This window comes from Antedon bifida, chromosome 9 (genome assembly GCF_963402885.1).
Source record: "Antedon bifida chromosome 9, ecAntBifi1.1, whole genome shotgun sequence".
NCBI lineage: Eukaryota > Metazoa > Echinodermata > Crinoidea > Comatulida > Antedonidae > Antedon > Antedon bifida.
Window position 1 is genome coordinate 12,054,430 of NC_136234.1, and position 19,789 is coordinate 12,074,218.

The 19,789-nt window shown below is 40.5% G+C and overlaps 3 protein-coding genes across 3 annotated transcripts; 2 read left to right on the forward strand and 1 right to left on the reverse strand.

Annotated features, from left to right (window-relative positions):
• Positions 1–1,393: 1,393 nt before the first annotated feature.
• Positions 1,394–7,335, reverse strand: LOC144851523 (malate dehydrogenase, cytoplasmic-like). Its single transcript, XM_078709034.1, has 8 exons — positions 7,242–7,335; positions 6,671–6,763; positions 6,107–6,203; positions 5,490–5,665; positions 4,804–4,926; positions 4,073–4,252; positions 3,457–3,570; positions 1,394–2,907 (listed from the first exon to the last, which is right to left on the reverse strand). Exons 1-8 carry the CDS (start codon positions 7,242–7,244, stop codon positions 2,689–2,691), a joined length of 1,005 nt encoding a protein of 334 aa, XP_078565160.1. The 5' UTR covers positions 7,245–7,335; the 3' UTR covers positions 1,394–2,688.
• A 42-nt stretch (positions 7,336–7,377) lies between these two features.
• Positions 7,378–19,112, forward strand: LOC144852741 (cytochrome c oxidase assembly protein COX20, mitochondrial-like). The gene is made up of 4 exons (XM_078710705.1): positions 7,378–7,533; positions 12,043–12,160; positions 12,456–12,519; positions 18,181–19,112. Exons 1-4 carry the CDS (start codon positions 7,513–7,515, stop codon positions 18,266–18,268), a joined length of 291 nt encoding a protein of 96 aa, XP_078566831.1. The 5' UTR covers positions 7,378–7,512; the 3' UTR covers positions 18,269–19,112.
• LOC144852281 (uncharacterized) lies at positions 14,788–17,690 on the forward strand. The gene has a single exon (XM_078710057.1). It carries the CDS (start codon positions 14,850–14,852, stop codon positions 17,688–17,690), a length of 2,841 nt encoding a protein of 946 aa, XP_078566183.1. The 5' UTR covers positions 14,788–14,849.
• Positions 19,113–19,789: the final 677 nt, after the last annotated feature.

Sequence of the window (19,789 nt, forward strand, 5' to 3'; positions counted from 1 at the left end):
TCTATTGCCTAGGTCCTTTGTAATTTCGACGTAAACTGCTGCTCTGATTTTGAGGTCGTGTCAGGTCTGGTGGTCTTGGTGCTACTTTTGAGGGTTTTGCGATTTTTCCTGTGGCATTTATTGATGGTAATGTCAAATGGGTATCTTCATCACTGGGAAGACGAGTTGCAATCAGCCGTGGTGGGCTCAGTTGTGGCCTGTTTGTTAGTCGTCCATTTGGTGGTTGCTTTTTCGCAGCTTTCTTGTCTGTTGCTGTCTGACGACCAATGCTATTCGAAGAACGTTTTCCAATAGCAGCATTATCAAGCGATGGCCTGCTTCCTGACTGGATGGTTGGAAATAAGGCAGTAGTACGCCCGACGCTTCCATCTGAAAGTTTTTTTCTTGTGTCAGAAGTGTAGCGGTTGCCCGTCTTTTGACAGCTTGCAGTCGTTGGGCTAGAGTTGCCTCTATGGAGTCCTTTAAATAGAGGACTAGATTTACCAGCAAGATCAACCATATCCAGAAGACTTCTTTCGTGCTGCTTCTTTCTTTGAGGCTTTCTTGTATACTTGATTGAGTCTGCAAAGTAAAATATAAGTTACACTTTTAATTAGGTCTTGTTTAATTTAAATCCATTTAGCTGAAGCATGGTAGACTGGTTTGACTCCATCTCCTACCCCATCAGTGGTAGCCTACATGATTCTTAATTGGGAGACATGTGTTTTACCTTCTTGGCGGGAGAATCCTATTTTATTAGATGACATCAAGTCAGATCCAGAAGCGACATCTGAAGGATGCACATCAAAGATCTGAAAATCCGTGTTTGATCTATATCTACGATCGTCAGATAATCTATATAAGAAAACATGGATTTATAAAACAATGATATGATAAATTATTTCTGTATAAATAACTAATACGGTTATGTATGTAGGCCAATATTATATTGGCGTGTGGTGTACCTAGCTATAAGTATAAAACATATCGTTTATATCGTATATATACACAAATCTATTTTCTATCTTTAAATGCGATTGAAAATTCACTTAGAATATAATTTAGTAACTTACCGTTTGTTTTTTCGTGAATCCATTACGAATTTTGCTGAAATAATTTCGGAGAAACTGTAAGACAGTGCAAGTTTGTTCGCTTTAGGAGTTTGTATGCTGTGGTTACTATACTAATGCGATACGTATACAATGGCAACAATCACGCGCTGCGCGCGTTACCATGGCTAGACGTTGGAGCATGCGCATTAACGCACTGTAATCTGCTGTGTGGCAGCAAAAACGACATGAAATTACCGTACAAAAAAAATTGATTTCAAATTTACATATAATAGGCTACAGGCGTGGTCAGCTTTACCTTTACAGCAACAAACACCGAAGCAGAAGAAAACAACAAAAATGAGTAGCATTATTTTCATTTTATAATCATTCTTTTATTTTAATAATAGATCAGGCACACAGCAGGCTACTTATTGTATACAGTAGTGTGTATCTATACCCTTTTACCATAATCATGAAAGCATACAAATCTAAATTTCAGTATTTTTAATGATCTCTTTGAGAGACAAATTTTGTAAATTATTATCTGAGGATGGTGAAAATGCATCTACTGCAGTTTAGCGTAGAGGGCTCCTGGCATTTAACTGCTGCCCAAAGACTGCTCTGGGCAGAGCCAACTACTGGAAAGGTTCTATTGCATACCAGTGAGTAAATTGTCTATACTAAAAAGTTACTCAACAAACACAAGAGGTTCACCATCTTTTCAGCCCTGCAGTAGATTTATTTCACATGTTATATAAATTGAATACAGTATCCAGTAACTCAACAGGCCAATACATCAATAACTCACAGAGCCATTTAACAATTTCACAGCAAAATCAACATAACTTCACACATATGATTTTGATTGAATTGAATAATCAATGAAATAATTTTTACTTTACTAAATGGTTATATTTACAACAAAGGAATTGTTTATTGCAGTTCAATGGAATACCTAAGAATGAAATGAGGTACTGGTATATGTCATTAGAAAACTGGCTTATTACAGAAATATGTAAATTAGTGTTTTTAGTACAACAAAAGAAAATGTTGAATTGAAAAGTAAAAGTTCACAAAATGTATTATAACATTTTGTGAAGAGCTTAAAAATGGAAATACCTTTACCAAAAACATTTAGTTAAATGTCAAAGTAAAACATTTTAAGAGTGAATGAACAAATTCTGATATGAAATTGTACACAAAGTGGTGGCTTTAAAATAGAAGAAATAAATGCCGATTTCTGTTCTCTACTTTAATCTACAATCAACAAATAATGAAAATATAATCTATGGAATTACAATAGTATATTTGAATAAATGATTTATATGATCTGGTGCATATTAGACATTATTACACATTTGCTTTAAGTAAACTATAAATAGATTTTATGTTTCAGCTGCAAACCCATAGAATGTAATGAATATCTACCAATGCTTTACATATCAGTGTTGTGATAGCTTCTGCAACTACCCTAATGTTTGTATAGTCATGAAAGCCTTCACAACACCTATTTATGTGTAAGAATGGAGTGGAGTTTATTATGCTTGTTTATGTCCCAAAGTTTACAAAGTAAAAGTGTATAATTATGTCTAATTTGCACCATTCCTTACAATGGATGATTGAGTGGTTATAACTTGGCTTGCTGAGGTCCAAATTGTCAAGCGCTGCTTAGAAACTTAATGGCCATGTCTTTCTCCTCCAAAAGCTCCTTTGCGGTTATGTCCATTTTTTCCCGGGCAAAGTCACTAATGCTTAGGCCGTCGACAACACTCCAGCTTTTGTCAGCTCCAATTTTAACAGGCATACTATACACAATGTCTTTTGGGATACCATACTTTGTTCCATCGGAGAGAACACCCATCGACACCCATTCATTCTGAGAAAATTCCAAGTTACCAAAGATGTACAAAAAATAGCTGAACGGTAAAGTTTTTTATAAGAAAATTAATGGTCCTATTTTTATACAAACTTATAATATAAAGGCAAGAAACACAGAATCATTTTTTTAACATTAATATTTTAAACATAATTATGGGCACATTTTTTTTTTGCAATTGCATATAAATATAATAAAGCTAAGCTTATGCAATGCTGGTCAGTGGCGTAATGGCTATGAGCGCTCACTGGCTAAAGGGGCCCCAGAGCATGAGCGCCCTCAATGCAACTACCCAGCGTCAGAGGGCCCCTTAGGAGTGCTAAACCAGGGGCCTTTTCCCCCAAGCCAACCGACGTTGTCTATGCTGAGCAATTTTTTTGTACATGTATGCTTTCATATACAGCTTTGACATCCAATTCCGTCCTAATACTACTAATTATTCAATTGTTATCTTCCATACCAAAGCTCCCAAAACCCCAGCAAACAAAATAAGGAAAACAAATATTTCATCTTTATAAGTTTATTTCATTAATTATATATAGAAAATACCTCTTTGGTTCCAAACCACCAATCCCTCATGTGATCACCAATAGCCTTTGCAGCTGACATGGCACTGGACAGCTTACGGGCCTTGATCACTGCACTGCCACGTGTTTGTACCGTCTGGAAAAAGATTGGAAAGTTACCAATAAATGATTGTATGTATCATTACCCTATTCAGTGTTTAAATTTGATTTAGTTGGTGGTAAACAGAATTTGATTATGCCCATTCTCTACCTTACTACACTTAGCCACATCATTTTTTGTACTTGATTAGTGCACTGTTTATCTAAATAGGCTCGTCTTTAAAGTCTTTTATCAACAATTTCCAACTTGTTTGTCCTTCCATTTATTTAAAAAACTGCAGTATTTGTCAGATTTTCAATGGCTGTTCTACCAAAATAATGCATAAATTTAAAAGTATATTCTAAAGTGGGAGGAGATTTGAAGGAAATTGCTCAGTTGGGTCCACCCAAACCGTGGAGTTTGGTCTCTAATTAGAGGTAGCAACTATGGGAAAAGATAGGTGATCATCCGAGGCAGTGGTACAGTGGTCTTGAAATGGAGGGCAACCTGCATTAGACTTCTAGCCTTAATGTCATGTCACAGCATTAGCACTACTGACCGTGACAAATTCTCCAGTTAACCAAGCGTCATCTTTGACAGCATCATACACTGATGTAACTGACCCATCTGCTCCAACTACATTGCCATGGGCAGCATCTGGGAACTGTGTTGAGGAGTGGTTGCCCCAGATTATTAGATTACGAACTGATTCACATGGTCTTCCTAGACGTGATGCAACCTATTTTTGCAAAAAGAAACAACACATTAATATTTTTAGATGATCGGCATGAGGTTGGAATTTCTAGCTTACCTCTTGGATTAGGGTTATTATCTAGATCACCACTTTTTCGTCGTTTGTTTTTGCGACGTGCCACAAAACTATGCAGCCATTTCAGGTTAGCAATCATTCTGCGCTTTACTCATTTAAGGGCGTGTGGCGCTGTGTGTTGGACCAAGGAAGGGGTCGGTTGGATGTTGGACTACTGATTGTGAAATCGGATCCAAAGCCAGTCGCATTGCCTGTATCCTTAGGCAAGAAACTTTACTTACGTTTGCATGTGTGTGTAAATGGGTACCTGGTAAAGATCAACACAACCGCGCTGATTACTGGCTGCAACATTATAGGAGTATGTTTCTAGATGTTTTTGATCAAAAAACATTACCGGGGTAATAATGTGAGAACTTAGAGGCTTTGTGAATTAAGCTCTATATAAGATTGACGTATTATTATTATTTCCGAGAATATTTAACACAACCTCACTCTTAATTGTAGATGGAAAAAACAATTACCTGTGCCTGAGCTCGATTTAAATCCAGTCTGGTTAGGCATGTGAAGTTAGCAGCAGGAATAGATGGAGCAGATCGCAATGTCAACACACAGTTAGTATTAGCTGGGTTTCCAACAACCAGTACCTATTACAAAGGGGATAAAACATGTTTTAGAGAACAGAATAAACACTGATATAAGACACAGGTTTATGAAAAAAAAAAAGAAATTCAAAATCAAATCTTTTTATATTTTGTCATGTTTAATGATGAGTTGGCATCTTCAACTGATTCTCTGTACTGTAACTGACAAATATGGCATTCTTTATATAATCCTTTACATTAAACCATTAATATATGACAAACTCATTTCATCTGAAAAGCCGAAGAACTTCAGTAAATGCCCTACAACTAGCAACCACTAAACTCTAGTAATTGCCAGATGAAGAATTATATACAGATAGTTAATATAAAACCAGATGAAAATATTTTTCAAATATATGGTATTCTTTGTCCAGTATCAGACACATTCTATAGTACAGCATCACACTGTATGTGCATAAAATGCGAGTTCTCTAGTATGTATCATTGAATTATTTTAAGTTGCAACATTGTTTTTAGAGTACAGGGATCATGTGTGACACTGTAACAAAGAATCTTCCTTAGTATCAGTATCAGTATGATACTGGAAAATTGCAAAGTTAACTTACCTTGACTGTCTTCTTTGCGAAATCATTCAGTGCCTTGCCTTGGCCTTCAAAGATTTTAGCGTTTGCTTTCAGTAGATCTTTGCGCTCCATACCTTCCTTCCGAGGCATGGCGCCAACCATGATGACAGCATCACAGGCCTTGAATGCCTCATTAGGATCAGCAGTTGCAACGGTCTCTATTCAAATAATAAAATAAACTTTTTATTGCACTGTCACCTAAAACTTTAAAGAACCTAGTACATCTTTCGAGACGAGTATAGGTTTACCCCAGTGTACCAGCTCACACAGCCACTGTTGTGGACAAACTCAATGGTGCTATAGTTGGCAACTGTTGACATGACCCTTAGGGAAGAAGAATTTTGTTTAAAAGGTTAACATCTAAGTCCACAGCTATTGTGAATATAGCTCTATATAAATCTTCATTATCATTATCATCAATTTTCTAGTTTCAGTTTCAATTTAGTGTCATGAAGAGTAAGTTATCCATGGAGGTATTTTATACCTCCATGGTTTAATCATGTTTTGTATGGTGTCCGCCCAGATGTATTGAAACTCTGGGTCTCCCTAGGCAATCTGAAAGGGGTATAAAGTTTACAAAAATGTAGAAATAATCATACTCTTAACAAGTGGAAGGGCACAGTCCTGTAATTCCATCACAACTCCATCTAATACAGACATCATTGGAGGTATATCAAGGAGAACCAGCTCAACTTCCTAAACAGAAATATAAACAAATATACATTTTTTTTTTAAATTTAAGTTTTAGTGATGAAAAAGTTGTATCACATTCAGAGATGAGCACATGATTTCCAACTTGAAATATCAGGAGACTTTATAAATAAAGCATAATCTTAATCTTTTAAATATATCCAAACACAGCACCTATCAATGGTATACCAGGGTTTATCAAAGCAAGGTAAATGCTCATGTGATTTGGGAAAATGTGTGATGTTTTGCCTTAATATAAAAAGGTGGGCCTAGTATTATAATAGAGCCTAAATTATAATGTATGCACTGTTTTGATGTTTCTTTATATCCAAAACAATCAGGAGAAATGTGCACACATTTAGAGGGAGATGGGGGGATCACTCGAAATAACTCTGTAACAATGCAATGGCACAAAATCATAGAGCATAATTTAAATGAAAATATTTGAGCATAATTTAAAAAGGTATCTTTACCTGATTACTACCAAACACATCTCCTTTGGCAATAGAATACAAGAGAGAGTAGGCAATCTGCCCTGCAGCACCAGTTACGACGACACGAAGGGCCTGAAATAAATATTTAAAAACATTATTGTATTATCATCATACTTGAAAGATCTGCTGGTTGGTTGCAAGAAATGTGGATGACAAGAAACTGTGTAGGTTTATATAACTTCAGTGTGTGGGTGTGTGCACTGTGGGGAGACAAATTACTCCTTCAAACTCCATATTAGCCGAGTCTTCGATTGTGAAGTTATTTTTGTTCATATCATTATGAATGATAACTATAAAAAGTCTATAAAGGCCTAGCCATATTTCTTTTTATTCAGCAGTGCCTAGCCTAAAGTAATATATTGCTGTGAATTAATACAACCAGTGACAGCTACCTACACATTGAATTCGCACCACAACCGCCGCCGGTTGATGGTGGTGGTAAAGTTTTTAAATGTAATCAGTTCATAAACATTACTAGGCCTATACTTTCGATTTATATTATATATATAATCTCTGCAAATTCAAGATTTTATACATTTATCAATCTTACCATTTTATTGAGAAAATTTGACCTAAATCACAACTTATAACTGATCTATGTAACGCTGACTCGCACCGGTCAAACAAAAATTCAAGAGGTCTTTTTTCCAGTAATCACGCCACCAACCGGTTTAACAGCCACGTGATAACGTTCCAGATCAATGATTCCCAGGGGCCAGGTCAGTGTGTCATACACACACGACACATGCTTCTTAGCCCCTACCTATGAGAAAGAACTGTAGGGCCTAGCCGTGGGCCTAAAGTTTATTTCACAGTCAATTATGGTCAACAATAACCAAGAAGTAAGTGTAGGGCACATATGATTAACGACTAGCCCTATAGTTAGGCCTACTTACTAGTAAGTACGTACGTCGTAGACGTAGAGTAGTTATTTAGATAATAAAAAATGCTAGGGCCTAGGCCTAAAGGCTATATTATAATAAACTAGGCCTACGCCTCCTACCTAGGCCTAGCCTAGCCTCTAGTTAGTAGGCTAGGCCTCCTACCTAGGAGGCAGGCCTAGTAACTAGCTAGAGGAGGCCCTATTGCTATAGCCTATCTATACCAGTGCAGTAGACCGTCCTAGGCCTAGTACTTATTCTAGGCCCACCCAGAAATACATCGCCAGCTTAGCTTCGCGAAAATCGTCGCTAGGCCTGCCGATAAAAGTACGGAGGCCTCACAGGACATTAACTCTTGATAGAGTATACAGTTGCGTTCTATAGAGGGCGTAGTTTACTAATGTTTAAAGCACGCACTAAATAATAATTTGCATTATTTCCGACATGAATTTCGTATTTTTAATAAAGAAATAATATACAATTATTGTATTCATCATTGTGGGTATCATCATATGTTATGTTTAAATTTTAATTTGTTTTTCATTTTTAATAGTAGAATTTCACACAGGAAAGAAGATAAATTGTATGGGACTGCTGACTTGAAGATTTAAGTACTACAGACCAATTTTCCTCTGTTTTAGTTTATTTTACATTATGATTTGTAGGTCAAATAAATAAATAAAATGAAATAAAAAGAATTACAGTACTTCGTTCAGTCCTGAGCTACATTGTTATAACACAATAAACAAGGAGCTTATGACAAATTAATTGTTTTAGTAATGTTATCACTATATTAGAAACACTAATGGTCATGAAAGACCTCATCAAATACATGGAAATAGGAAATGCAACAAAAACAGAAAGATATAATTTATTGAAATGTAATGTACAGTAATAAAATGATAATTATAATAAAAATGTTTTCCATCAATTACTAGAATTTATTTTACTTCTGCTGACACTGAAAACATCATTTCATGTCTTTCATTTCCTCCTTTTTATCTTCTTTCCTGTTGTGTTTATTAAAATAAAATAAAAATATAACATTTAATAATGAAGCAACTGTTCATTTATTTATTTCAACAATATTTTACGAGGGTGGTCCATCCAGCCGAAGCTGATCATTAAAGACCCTCACAAAAATATAATTTGACAAGACAATAACACACAACACTCAAATTAAAAAGAATTTCTAAAAATTAACAACATAATTAAACACAAAATATTTCTTTATGAAAAAACTTAAAAGTTCGTTTCACGAGGAATATTTTTTAAAGCCATATAATATGACCATAACGTCCTCTATAGATCGATGCCCTATGAGGCCTCCGTACTTTTATCGGCAGGCCTAGCGATGATTTTCGCGAAGCTAAGCTGGCGATGGATTTCTGAAGGGTGCTCAATTATCAATTGATTAAAAATATTTATAAATAAAAAGTTATCGATATTTTACAATTTTATGCTTGCAGAATGCTGTAGACAACTCGTGAGTAGGTTAGATGAAGTATTGAAACAATTTTGAGTAATTTTAAGGGGTGGGTACGAAACTGCATTAGCGCCGATCATATGTACCAATTTGCTGTTAGTGAAAAGTCAAATCATTAATATGTTAAATGTGTTATAGTTGTAAGTGAATACAACAATTGTCAATTATATTAATAATGTATATCCTTTATTAAAATACATAAAATAATAAACAGGACAGACAGACAAACAGACACACAATATCAACTACATATACCTGCTTGGTGGAGGTAAATAAACAATGGCCACCTAATTAATAATTTGTTAAATACTAAGGACAGCTGAGGTACCAAACAGCGGTAACTTTGCACCAGTTTGCGGTACTCAATTTGCAGTAATGATTTTAATAGATACGCCGCGCTCAAGCTTGATCACTTGACTGAGAATGTTCAACTTTAAATGTAAACATGATCATAGTGTTTAAAAGCATTAATAAAACACAAACAATTCATATTTAATAGTAAGTCTTGTTTATTGTGTTTAAAATTAATTTAAAATATGTTTACATTTACATATTAAATGTTACAATTAATGAAGAAATATTAATTAAAAACCAACCTACTGCTAATTGGATCAGGCCACATGGCTGGTCCAATTAGGTTTTTCTTCTACATCCCATAATTATAATACATCCCATAATAAAGACATTGGTAAAATGGACTAGTCCATAAGGTATTTTATTTATTTATTGAGGTATTGTGAAATGCAGTTTGTAGGTATATCGTCACTATGTGACTTACCTACATGTAAGTGGGTATCCCCTTTCTTCAGTTCGTGCTAAAGATGTGAAATTTTCCATATGGGGTCAAGAGATCATTCATTGATGGCTAGCGATGAAATAGCTTAGGAAATTATAAAATTACAAACGATTGTAACTTTGAATAAATATATTAAAAGTACTACTAACGTAAAAAATAAACAATAATTGTGAATAAATAATAAATTACATTAAATAATTAATGAATTAACCGCTAATTGGGACAAACTGCTAATTGGTATATCTACCCTAGAGTGTTTATGTTCAGTTGCTTAATTTTTGTGTTATATATTTATTCCTGTATAAAATAATTTAAAGGCTAGTCCTAGTCCTAATTTAATGTTATTTTTTGTTGCGTGCAACGCGACTACAGCTCACTAAGTTGGTCGGTTGGTAAACACTAACTTGAGCACGCGACTGCAGCCATGTATATGGCCTTGTTTTGAAGCAATGCAATTTCAACAAAAATCATATCGCACAACTATATTTAAGCCTCTTGGCCTACCAACCTGTAGTAGGTAGGCTTGGCTTAGTCTTTATAAATAATACATTGTGCATGGTGGTTTGGTTTTGGCAACGGAACTCAACTGCACATCAGTTTTCGACAGACGCTAATGCTGAGACGATCAGGTCTTCGGCCCTTTAAAGACACCTTCCCTACAATTTGTGACGTTTTGTAAAAATAATACATATATATTACTTTAAAAACATTAAACCAGGTCATTCCTTGACTTAAATGTACGTTTTATGGTAAATTATGATAAAAAGTGAGAAACAATGCACTACCTAAGTATCTCGCGGCGAGTGACCGCTCGTGAACGGTCTTTAGGACTAGCCTAGCTAGGCTTAGTTTTGTAGGCCTAGCTGGTAAACATCGGTAATGTACGAACATCGTACGCTAGCTATATACCTAGCCTGACGTTGTATAGTTGCTGCATTAATTGTCTTTCTATTTTTGGCAGACTCCGTTTGGGGAAAACCCGGTATTTTCACTGAAAAGTTAGGAGTCTTCCATTTGTTTTGGCCTCACGATCGATCGAAAAGTGGGTGAATTACAGAAGAAAAACAAAAATATCAATCCGCGCGCAATGCATTTTGGGATTTATAGCGGGCCGCTATAATTATTAGAATCAACTTATTTTTCACATTTTTAACCATTTAAAGACGAAAAAAGTTATCGCAATAGGACCATATAGTATTATTTTCACATTAAATATAGTTTGTGATCTTAAATTAGATCTAAAAAATGTAGGGAAGGTGTCTTTAAACCTTAAAAAAAAACATCCCTCTAGGCAATGGTGGGTGAAAACAATACAGTAGTGAGTTTTTTAAAAAAATGGGAGGAAATTGATCGAGAATTGAACCTACAAAACCACTAGACCCCTAGCTGCAGTACCACAACACAAACCAGTTGAAAAAATCTGTTTTAAACTTTGTTCATATGAGAATGTGCATGCATGAGCAATTTTTAAAGACCCCTTCCCTGCAATTTTGGACGTTTTTTGGAAAATAATACATATATATCACTTTAAAAACATTAAACCATGTCATTCCTTGTCTTAAATGTACGTTTTATGGTAAATTATGATAAAAAGTGAGGAACAATGCACTACCTAAGTAGCTCCCGGCGATCGACCTCTCGTGGACGGTCTTAGGCCTAGCCTAGCTAGGCTTAGTTTTGTAGGCCTAGCTGGTAAACATCGGTAACGTACGAACATCGTACGCTAGCTATATACCAAGCCTGACGTTGTATAGTTGCTGCATTAATTGTCTTTCTATTTTTGCCAGACTCCGTTGATACAAATTGGGGAAAACCCGGTATTTTCGCTGAAAAGTTAGGAGTCTTCCATTTGTTTTGGCCTCACGATCGACCGAAAAGTGGGCGAAATACAGGTGAAAAACAAAAATATCAATCCGCGCGCAATGCATTTTGGGATTTATAGCGGGCCGCTATAATTATTAGAATCGACTTATTTTTCACATTTTTAACCGTTTAAAGACGAAAAAAGTTATCGCAATAGGACCATATAGTATTATTTTTACATTAAATATAGTTTGTGATCTTAAATTAGATCTAAAAAACGTAGGGAAGGGGGCTTTAATTGACCAATCAATTGCGTTAATTCTGCTGGAATAATATACATGGCGTAAATATTTTATTAATCTCTTGTCTTACTTTGTAATTTCAGGACGGCTGGTTTGTTCGTGTGTCAAATGCATTTCATAGTGTGCCTTGTATGAGAACCTCTCTTCTGTATGGTATCGGTGGTGGTGTTGGAACTGGAATTGCTTACTTCTTGTTCACAAGTAAATAATACGCCTTTTTTAACGAAACGGAAGGCATATTTTGACACACAATGCTGTGCAGGTGTAATGTGTAATCCAACTAAGAGTTACACTTCCCTGCACAGCATTGTTTGTCATCGATCGAAGATGTTTTGTGAAAAAGCAGTATTAATGTTTTACACAATTCATTGAATGAATAAATAATTACTGCATTTATTTTTATTTAATGATGATCGCAGTGTATGTGTATACATTTTTAACATGTTAAATATTGTACATTCTATAATAAAATTTTATTTTCTTTTTACTGTTACAGGTCGAATAAAAAGAGCATGTGATTTTGGAATTCTTTCAATGTGTGTGGTCACATTGGGTACATTGTAAGTTATACTTTTTACATGAGAAATGGCACTCTACACAACTAGCTAATGGGGCATTCAATTCATCATCTTATCCATTCCAAATTTCACTCCTGTCACTGTCAGACGTGTAATACTATAACATTTGTTTCCATTAAATGGTAGTCTATATCGTGCCTAGCTTACCTGTATAAACCGACAATAGCCCGTGCTCTCCAGAGGGAGGGCTTAGATACGAAAGTGAAAAGTTCTTAGAACACCCCTGTATTATAATGGACCAGTCCGCAACCACGCCCTCATGTGGGAACGTACCAACGTACCACCGTCATCATTTTCTTTTGTAACGTGAGAACGTTACGACGTGTGAGAAAAGGATACGCTAAGTGTTAGCCTTGTTGTACATTGTACATGCTATACTAGCCTACTTACTTAGAACGCCTTATAGAGGAACGCCGGTTGCAGTACAGCTTTGGATAGTTGTTACTGTAGATCGTTTTTTGTTTTGGATCCGTTTCAAGTCGGGGTCTTCCTTATTTCGGGAGAAATAAGAAAGATTGAAAGAAGGAAATACCAGTTTTATTGGATTTTAGGCCGCTCAACGGCCACGCTACCAAACACAAAGGAAAGGAATTTGCATTGTCACCTGCCTCACCTGAGGCGTGGACGCACTGTTGTGTGAGACAACAACAAAGGTTGTATTGTTCCTTATCTTGCTAGGTTGCGTACTGTGTCCGCCGATATGCCTAAGTCTGAGTGTTTGCAATGCAGGGGCCAGCGTGCGACAGTCAAGTGGGACCGCCACTTGCTGTGCATTCACTGCCGCACCTGCAGTCAGGAGTCGCCGTGCGACATTTGTGTTCATTGGACGGCTTCGCGGTTTCGGACGTTGCCTCGTCCGTCGGGGCGTGCGCGGGTGGTAGACCCCGCACCCGCGGAGGTTCAGGTGGAGCCCCCGGCCCCGCTAGTAGAAGAGACCGAAGCGCCGGAAGTTTTGCCGGACGCGCCTGCAACGGCCGCTGCGCCTCCACCGCAGAGTAGTACGCAGGACGAAGGTTTGTCCCCGGCCGTACTGGAGGCAATCGCAGCAGCGGTGCGAGCTCTACCGAGGGAGGCTGTGCCCTCGGCATCCTCGCTTAATTATCCCCCTGTGCCAGTACTGCCTCCGCAGTACTTTCAAGGTCGAGAAAGGACGGACCCATCGCCGGATGCCGGTGGGTACGACAGTGACATGACCATGACTTCACTGCCTAGTGAAGACCGCTCCGAGGCTGCACAGGGCGGAGACGGACTGCAGGCTCTAGTAAATCGTGTGGTTCCTGCTGTACTTTCGTACATTGGTGTAGAGTACGCTTATGACGCTCCGACGCCCGCGCCGGCTTCGAAGAGATACTCTACCTTTGGAGTGCGTGCTCCATTGAAGCGGGTCACGACTTGCCCAGTTGCGCCGCTGGATCCCGAACTTGTCGCTAGGGTAGAGGCTATAGCGAAGGAGCCTAAGACCCGTAGGGCTGCACCGCAAGACCTCGCAGCAGCCTTCCCGCTTCCGCAGGACCAATTTCTACGCTACGTATCGGCACCACCGATCCCGGATGCAGCGAAAGAACGTGCGCGCGAGGATCAAGGTCTCGACGCCAACGGCAGATTTCTGTCTCCTTCGGCCGCAAAGACAGAGGAGGCGCTAATCGCGGTCGACCGTGGCGCACGCGAGACGTTAAGAACAGTCTCGATGTCGGGTTACCTTCTGTCGTTCCTCGCAAATCCGGACCATCCACGGCACCTTGACGCGGACGTGATCTGCTTGCTTCAACAGATTACGGGCCTGGTCGCGGACCAACAGGCGACGATTGCATTGACCTCAGCCGCCGCGCGGAGAGTCAATTGCCTCCAGGCCACGGACATCGCGCCCGCGCACTACCGCCGCTTCACAACTAGCGAGTCGTTCGGTGCTGTGGATCTCTTCTTCGGGAATTTCGCCGAGAAAGAAGACAAGTGGGCTCGCGAGCGAGAGGCACGTCGCGAGACGAGATCGCGTTTCCCGAAACGCCAAGCGAGTCGTTCGCACTCGCGTCCAAAGCCTCCAGCCCCACTGCCGGTGGTGCCATCGCGCGCTATCTCACATCCGCCGCCGTCGGTCCATAATCAGTCTGAGGTTGGGCAGACTCCTGGGCCGTCGCGTCCCCGTAATTCCCGCCCCGCGCGTGGTGGTAAGCCGGGTAGGGGAGCACGTCGAGACCGCGGTTCGCGTCGTGGTGACCGCAGGTACCGGTGACGTGCAGGCAAGGTCCGTGCCGTCGGGGGCCGGACCAGTGGGAGGTCGCCTCCTACGGTTCGTCCGAGAGTGGGAGAAGCTGATGGTAGACAGCTGGATTCTCTCCACACTAAGCTACGGCTACCGCATAGAATTTACGAGCCCTCCAGTGTGTGGAGGTCCTCGTCCGACCACAATCCCCAAAGATCCAATAAAGCAACGAGCGCTTATGGACGGGATTGCCGCGTTGCTCCAAAAAGGAGCCGTAGTAAGGGTCGAAGAACATCATGCGGGCTCGGGCCACGAATCAACCGTATTCTTAACCGAAAAGTCCTCGGGAGACTGGCGACCAATTCTAAATCTAAAACGTCTGAACAAACGATTTATTCGGCCCCGCAGGTTTCGGATGGAGACAGTCTCATCGATCCTGTTAGGGCTAAGACGAGGAGACTGGGCCGCATCGATAGATTTAAAAGATGCGTATTTTCACGTACCAATCGCAAAAGAAGACCAGCGTTGGTTACGGTTTCGAATCAACAATTGTCTCTACCAGTTCGTCGTGATGCCGTTCGGCCTATCAACGGCTCCGCGCGTGTTCACACGCATCGTCCGAGCGCTCGGTGCGTTCTTTCACAAGCACGGCATTCGCATATTCATGTATCTAGACGACTGGTTAATCGTGGCTCAGTCCAAGGACCGGCTGGTGAGCAGTCTCAATTTCGTCCTTCTCGTAACGGAACGTGTAGGGTTCTTAGTGAACCGGGAGAAGTCGTGCCTGGTGCCGACTCAACATCCCATTTATCTCGGAGCGCAGATAGATCTCGTGTCGGGCAGAGTGTGCCCCTCACAGAAACGGGTAATCAAAGCCCTTGCTGCTATACAAGGCCTGATTACTGCTTCCGCTCCGACAGCATACGACTGGCTGAGAACGCTAGGTTTCCTAGCCAGCTTTGTAGATCTAGTTCCGTTTTGTCGGCTACGGATGCGGCCGCTGCAACTTCATCTGTTAGCCTTCTACCGGCCAGGTTCAGACTCGTTAGACAAAGTGGTCCCGATGTCGGCGTTCATTATAACGCACTTCCAATGGTGGCTAACGGACGACCGATTGTTAGTGGGCAAATCAATTCAGAGATCGATTCCGGACATCCGAATAGAAACGGACGCGTCCGAAGCGGGTTGGGGCGGTTGCTCCAACCACAGTCACGTCTCCGGCGTTTGGAATGCCGAGGAGGCGTTAGCCCACATCAATCTATTAGAACTTTGGGCAGTAGACCGAACGTTGAAAGCGCTACTTCCAAACATAACAAATTCACACGTCCATGTCTGCTCGGACAACACAACCGTGGTCGCGTACATCAACCGACAAGGAGGCACGAAGTCTCCAACTCTCTGCTATCACACATGGACGCTCATACACTGGTGCATCGCGCACAGCATAACGCTGACTGCATATTCCGGGCAGCCAGAATGTAGTCGCGGACACGCTGTCCCGGCTCGCCTTACGCCCGACCGAATGGCGTCTGTTGCCGAGCATAGCCAACCAAATATTCGACCACTTCGGGCGGCCGCACATAGATCTGTTTGCGACGTCAGAGAACACGCAGCTCCCGACGTTCTGCAGTCGATACCGGGATGCACGTGCGTGGGCGGTGGATGCCCTGTCCATGTCGTGGGACGGTTTATGGGCATACGCGTTCCCGCCAATATCGATCATACCAATAGTTCTGACTCACATTCAGCGCTTCCGATGCCGAGTTCTGTTGATCGCACCGTTCTGGCCTCGTCAAGCGTGGTATCCGCTTCTGGCCAGTCTTCTTTACGATCACCCGCTGCGTCTTCCGGTCCGCGCGGATCTACTGACGCAAAATCGTGCGAGGTTCTCGACGATCAACCTACAATCCCTGAACCTGACTGTTTGGCCATTGTCAGGGATCAGCTCAGAAACTCGGGCATTCCGGACGGCCCAGCCGCCCTGGCGGCCAAATCTAGAAGACAGTCGACTCTCACCGTCTACAACAGCCGTCTACGACACTTCTTTCGCTGGTGCAGACAAGAAAACGTAGACCCTAAGGCGATATCCTTGGGTCAGATCTGCGCTTTTTTGCACTACCTGTACGAATCAGGCTTGCAAGTACGCACGGTGTCAGGCTACCGGTCCGCGATTGCGGCCATTACTCCGCCATTTAAGGATGGCTCGACGGTTTCGACTTCCGCAGTAATCACGCATTTGTTACGCGGTATGTTCAGAGAGCGACCTCCGTCTAAGGTCTTAGTTCCACGTTGGGACGTTAACGTCGTTCTATCCGCACTCACGCGTCCGCCGTTCGAGCCAATGAGCAAGGCTTCGTTATACAATCTGTCGCTTAAGACAGCGTTTCTGGTGGCGTTGTCCTCATGTAAACGCCGAGGCGAGCTGCATGCGCTCACGCTAGAGCCAGGCAATATACGATTTGAGCGGGGCGGAGTCCGGTTAATATTCAGGAAGAACTTTCTGGCCAAGTCCCAGACGTTAAATTTTTCGCCGCCGGCTGTGTTCGTTCCATCAATGTCCGCATTCTCGGGGGTAGTAGAGGACAAATTCTGGTGCCCGGTAAGAGCACTCAAATTCTACATCCACCGTACAGAGACGTTGCGAGAGGGTATATCTCACTTATTCGTCACATCGGTGCCCCCGTATCGGCCGGCCGCAAAATCCACGATTGCTAACTGGGTCGTGGCAGCGATTCGGGCCGCTTATGAGTCGTCCAGCACTTCGCCGCCGGCACATATGCATGAGGTGCGGGGTGTTGCTACATCCTGGGCGTTGTACGCTGGTGTTTCTGTATCAGACATTATGACAGCGGCATGGTGGCGGACACAGTCTACGTTTACTGCGCATTATTTAAGGGACATTTCTGCAACCATGGCGCCAGTGGCAGCAGCAGTGCTAAAGCCTAGGCTATAGGTATGTACACTTCACTTGCTCTGCTCTTTGTTAACTTACTCCCACCGCCGACTAGTTCTAGTCCGGTGCTAATCTGGCTATTGTCGGTTTATACAGGTAAGCTAGGCACGATATAGACTACACAAACCAGTAGTGGTGTTAGTAGTCTATGAGTGCTAGCTTACCTGTATAAACTCCCTCCCGCCGTCCCCGCAGTCAAGTACGCGGAAAATGATGACGGTGGTACGTTGGTACGTTCCCACATGAGGGCGTGGTTGCGGACTGGTCCATTATAATACAGGGGTGTTCTAAGAACTTTTCACTTTCGTATCTAAGCCCTCCCTCTGGAGAGCACGGGCTATTGTCGGTTTATACAGGTAAGCTAGCACTCATAGACTACTAACACCACTACTGGTTTGTGTAATTTGATCCTACATCTTTTGCTTACTTGGGTTTTTTTTCAAGTCACATAGTATAGTAAGCTTTTTAAATTACATTTTATTATTTTCAGTGGCAAATGTAGATATTCTAGAGCACAGAAAAAGTTAGCAACCAGACAACTGCAAAGAGTTGATGCTGGGCCTCTTGATGAAGTCTGATGAACTCACAGTGCTACATTGTTATAGAAGAACATACTTTAACAAAGAAGCTATGACCTAGAACATGTCATCTAAATGAAGTTAAAAGAAGAAAGTGCAAGAGTGTCTGTAATTTATGAGAGTGACATTGCAGGTCATCTGACATTGCTCCTGTATTTTCTTAAACATTCAATACTTTTAGGAATATACTACTTACACTATTCTATACTTAGACTCCCCAACATACATAGCGCATGCGAGTGATTACTAAAGCTTGGTTCTCACTTGGATGCAATGCAAGTAAAGTTGACCAATCACAAGCAACAGTTCAAATGAATGGTGTCATGATTGGTCAAATTACTTGTGGTGCAGTTACATCTAAGTGGGAACCAAGCTTAAGTTACTTACTGTGTGATGTTAAAATCAAATATTTTGTGAGGTTTTTGTAATGCAACACTGTACAATAGTGAAAATAAAGAAAGACTAGATTTAAAGTGTAAAATCTCTTTAATATTTATTATATAAGTTTATTACATATTGTTCTTAAGATACTTTATCAATAATCATTGCAGCCTGTATGTAGCATAGACTTTAGGTCAGACTAAAGTATCATAAGGAGTATCTACTATTTTGCAGATTTAATCATGGAAATTGTATACACTTGCATACATTTATTTGGAGTCTTATATCATTTCTGAGAAGAGTTACAAATTGGGGCTTCTTTTGGACGAATACCAATTGAAGTAAGAACATTTAAGAAGGAAGATTGAGCCAGCGTAGTGTACAAGATTATACCAGACTACAGTTATACTTGACTGGTGAAAAGAAAGTAATTGCGCAATGTTTACTGTTCAAACAAACAAAAGATCTTAAATGAGGGGTAAGAGCAATCAGTCACACAAGGCAACAGAACTGGATATATTGAAAGATGAAAATCAATTGCTGACTCTGCTCTACACCATCTGTTGGCAAGCATGGAAAGAGTTCATCAATTAACAAGTACCTTCAGTGTGATAACACAATTCCTAGTGAGGATGGTGAAAACATTTCTGTCACTGACAGTCCCAAAACGAAAGAGCAATGTTCTAAGTACCTGGTAGGCATATGCTTTCAAGACATTTTTAATAACCCAGATCTTCCATCTGGTCTACTTGTGCTTAACCCCACCCTGTGGTTAGAAAAGATCATGATATTGAAACAGTTATAACTACAAGATCGTACCACTCTGAAGACAATCACCGGTCAGAACAATTCATAGTTAGAGAGGGGAGGGTGTAACCCAGTAATCGTGAGGACTAGAAATGTATAAACAAACACAAGGGATAATTAAGCACGCAAATTGCTAACTTAACATTACTATTTTAAATCCTACTAAATATTCATTGACGACATGCACTGATTATTAACTGTATATTGTTGAGTAGGTGTTTGATAAACAAAATAAAAGTCCCTCTTACAATAAAGTCATAATGAACTGTTATGTTACTTTAAGAGGACCCAGAAACCAAATTCTATTCTCAATTAATAGCATATCCTATACTA